Source organism: Stegastes partitus, unplaced genomic scaffold (assembly GCF_000690725.1).
Source record: "Stegastes partitus isolate 25-593 unplaced genomic scaffold, Stegastes_partitus-1.0.2 Scaffold973, whole genome shotgun sequence".
In the NCBI taxonomy this organism is placed as follows: domain Eukaryota; kingdom Metazoa; phylum Chordata; class Actinopteri; family Pomacentridae; genus Stegastes; species Stegastes partitus.
This window is the reverse complement of record NW_007578704.1, coordinates 113,093-114,711: the sequence shown is the minus strand read 5'-3', so window position 1 is coordinate 114,711 and position 1,619 is coordinate 113,093. Positions and strand designations below refer to the sequence as shown.

Genomic DNA, 1,619 nt, shown 5'->3' with positions numbered 1-1,619 from the left:
GGACCGTGGCTGCCCTCCATGAGCACTAATCGATTATCATAGACAGATATCAATTTTCGAATCACCGGCCGACCAGCCAGTCATGACCAACAACGTACTGAAGCTGCTATAAATGCTTCATTTAGTGTGTTAATCATTTGAGAGGCAAATCTGGCCACATAAGAGTTTCCTAATATGTCAATACTGGGTGAGCTACGTCAATCATTAGAGAGGAAATAATTAGTCAAATAACCAATTAGTTGACATTATTGAAAATAAATTCACAAACACACCCGAATTTTAATTGGTAATCTGAAAGGGTTGCTACTTGTTGTTGTCTTTCACAGGTGAATACATAATTGAACATCCTTGGGTTTTCAAAAATATTAATAGTGCAAAACAAAAGAGTAACCACGAAGCAACTGCATTTGGGGGTTTTTCTCTGCAATTTTCAATAAAACTAAAATGTAAATTAATTCTAAGTCACCTTTTTAAAATTAAAATAAAATAAAATATAACCCCCAACATACTACAGATAAGATAATGCTGACTACAGTGACGCTAACTTCCAGGAAACTCAACACCTGATTCGTTAATTGCGAGCCATTACACTTCCTCAACTAACCTAATTAGACAATAATTCTTCAGAAAAAATATACTAAGCAGCTAAATATTAGGAGCAATTTAGCTGGAGACACACACTAAGTTGTTGGACAAACGGTTTAACACTTTCCAAGCCAACTTGTGTAACTCAAACAGCAACAAAAAAAAACAAAAAGAAAAACGCAAACATTTCGAAGTCAAGTTGATGTTTTGTTTGCTTTTTTTTTTTTTTTTGCGTCGTTTTCTTTCCTACCTTTTCCTCCGAGAGCGCAGGAGTGGCCCCAGGTAAGCCAGAGCAGCAGGAATGGGAGCCCGAGTGTGTGCATGTTGGCCGACAGTGAGCTGGTGTCTCCCCGACCTCCTCTTCTACACTCCTGGATCTCCTCCCCGGCGCGAGGATGTTCTCAGCTGGCCGGCAGCGCGCGGCAGAGCGAGGCAGGTCGAGAGACACCGACTGATGCCGAGAGAGAGAGAGAGAAAGAGAGAGAGAGAGAGAGGACTGACGGTCAGACAGCGTCAACGAGGCAAGACTTCCTAATGTGGCTTCAGCGTAAAACTCAGCCAGCTGTTAATGCTCAGTTATGTCGAATAAAGGCACCACAGCGAGGCTGCATTCACACTGAGCTTGAATTAATGTGTTTTTAGCATCATGTTGTTACAGCCTGTTGATTGTTGGGGTTTTGAAATAGGTATTATTCCAATATTGACAAATTGCACTCTTTTATGTTGAAAAATAAAAACCGTTCTTTTCGGGAACAATCTGGTTTTGTTGGTAAACTTGACAGAGGTGTTCGTAAGAAAGAAGGAGCAAGTAATGCAGGGAGGACTTCATGATAGGACGGGAATAGAAAGTAAATGTGTTTTGGGTTCTTTTTTTTTCGCTCTTTACTGTTACTTGACAGATTTCACCGGTAAAATCATAGAAAAAAAACATATTTTACATGCTGATCATTTAAAAAAATACAAAAGACAAAAAAACACCATAAATATTGTCAAAATCTGTATTATTTTTTTTAATGGTATTTTGTTCTTTTGCA

At 39.0% G+C, this 1,619-nt stretch overlaps 1 protein-coding gene across 1 annotated transcript in view; it reads right to left on the bottom strand.

The window, feature by feature from the left end:
- The window catches only part of LOC103366750 (calsyntenin-2-like), a 162,016-nt gene extending 161,091 nt beyond the window's left edge, over window positions 1–925 (bottom strand). Inside the window, exon 1 of the mRNA XM_008294568.1 lies at window positions 836–925. Within this exon, the coding sequence (XP_008292790.1) occupies window positions 836–908 (73 nt within the window). The 5' untranslated portion in view covers window positions 909–925. The remainder of the gene's footprint in view (window positions 1–835) is intronic.
- Window positions 926–1,619: the final 694 nt, after the last annotated feature.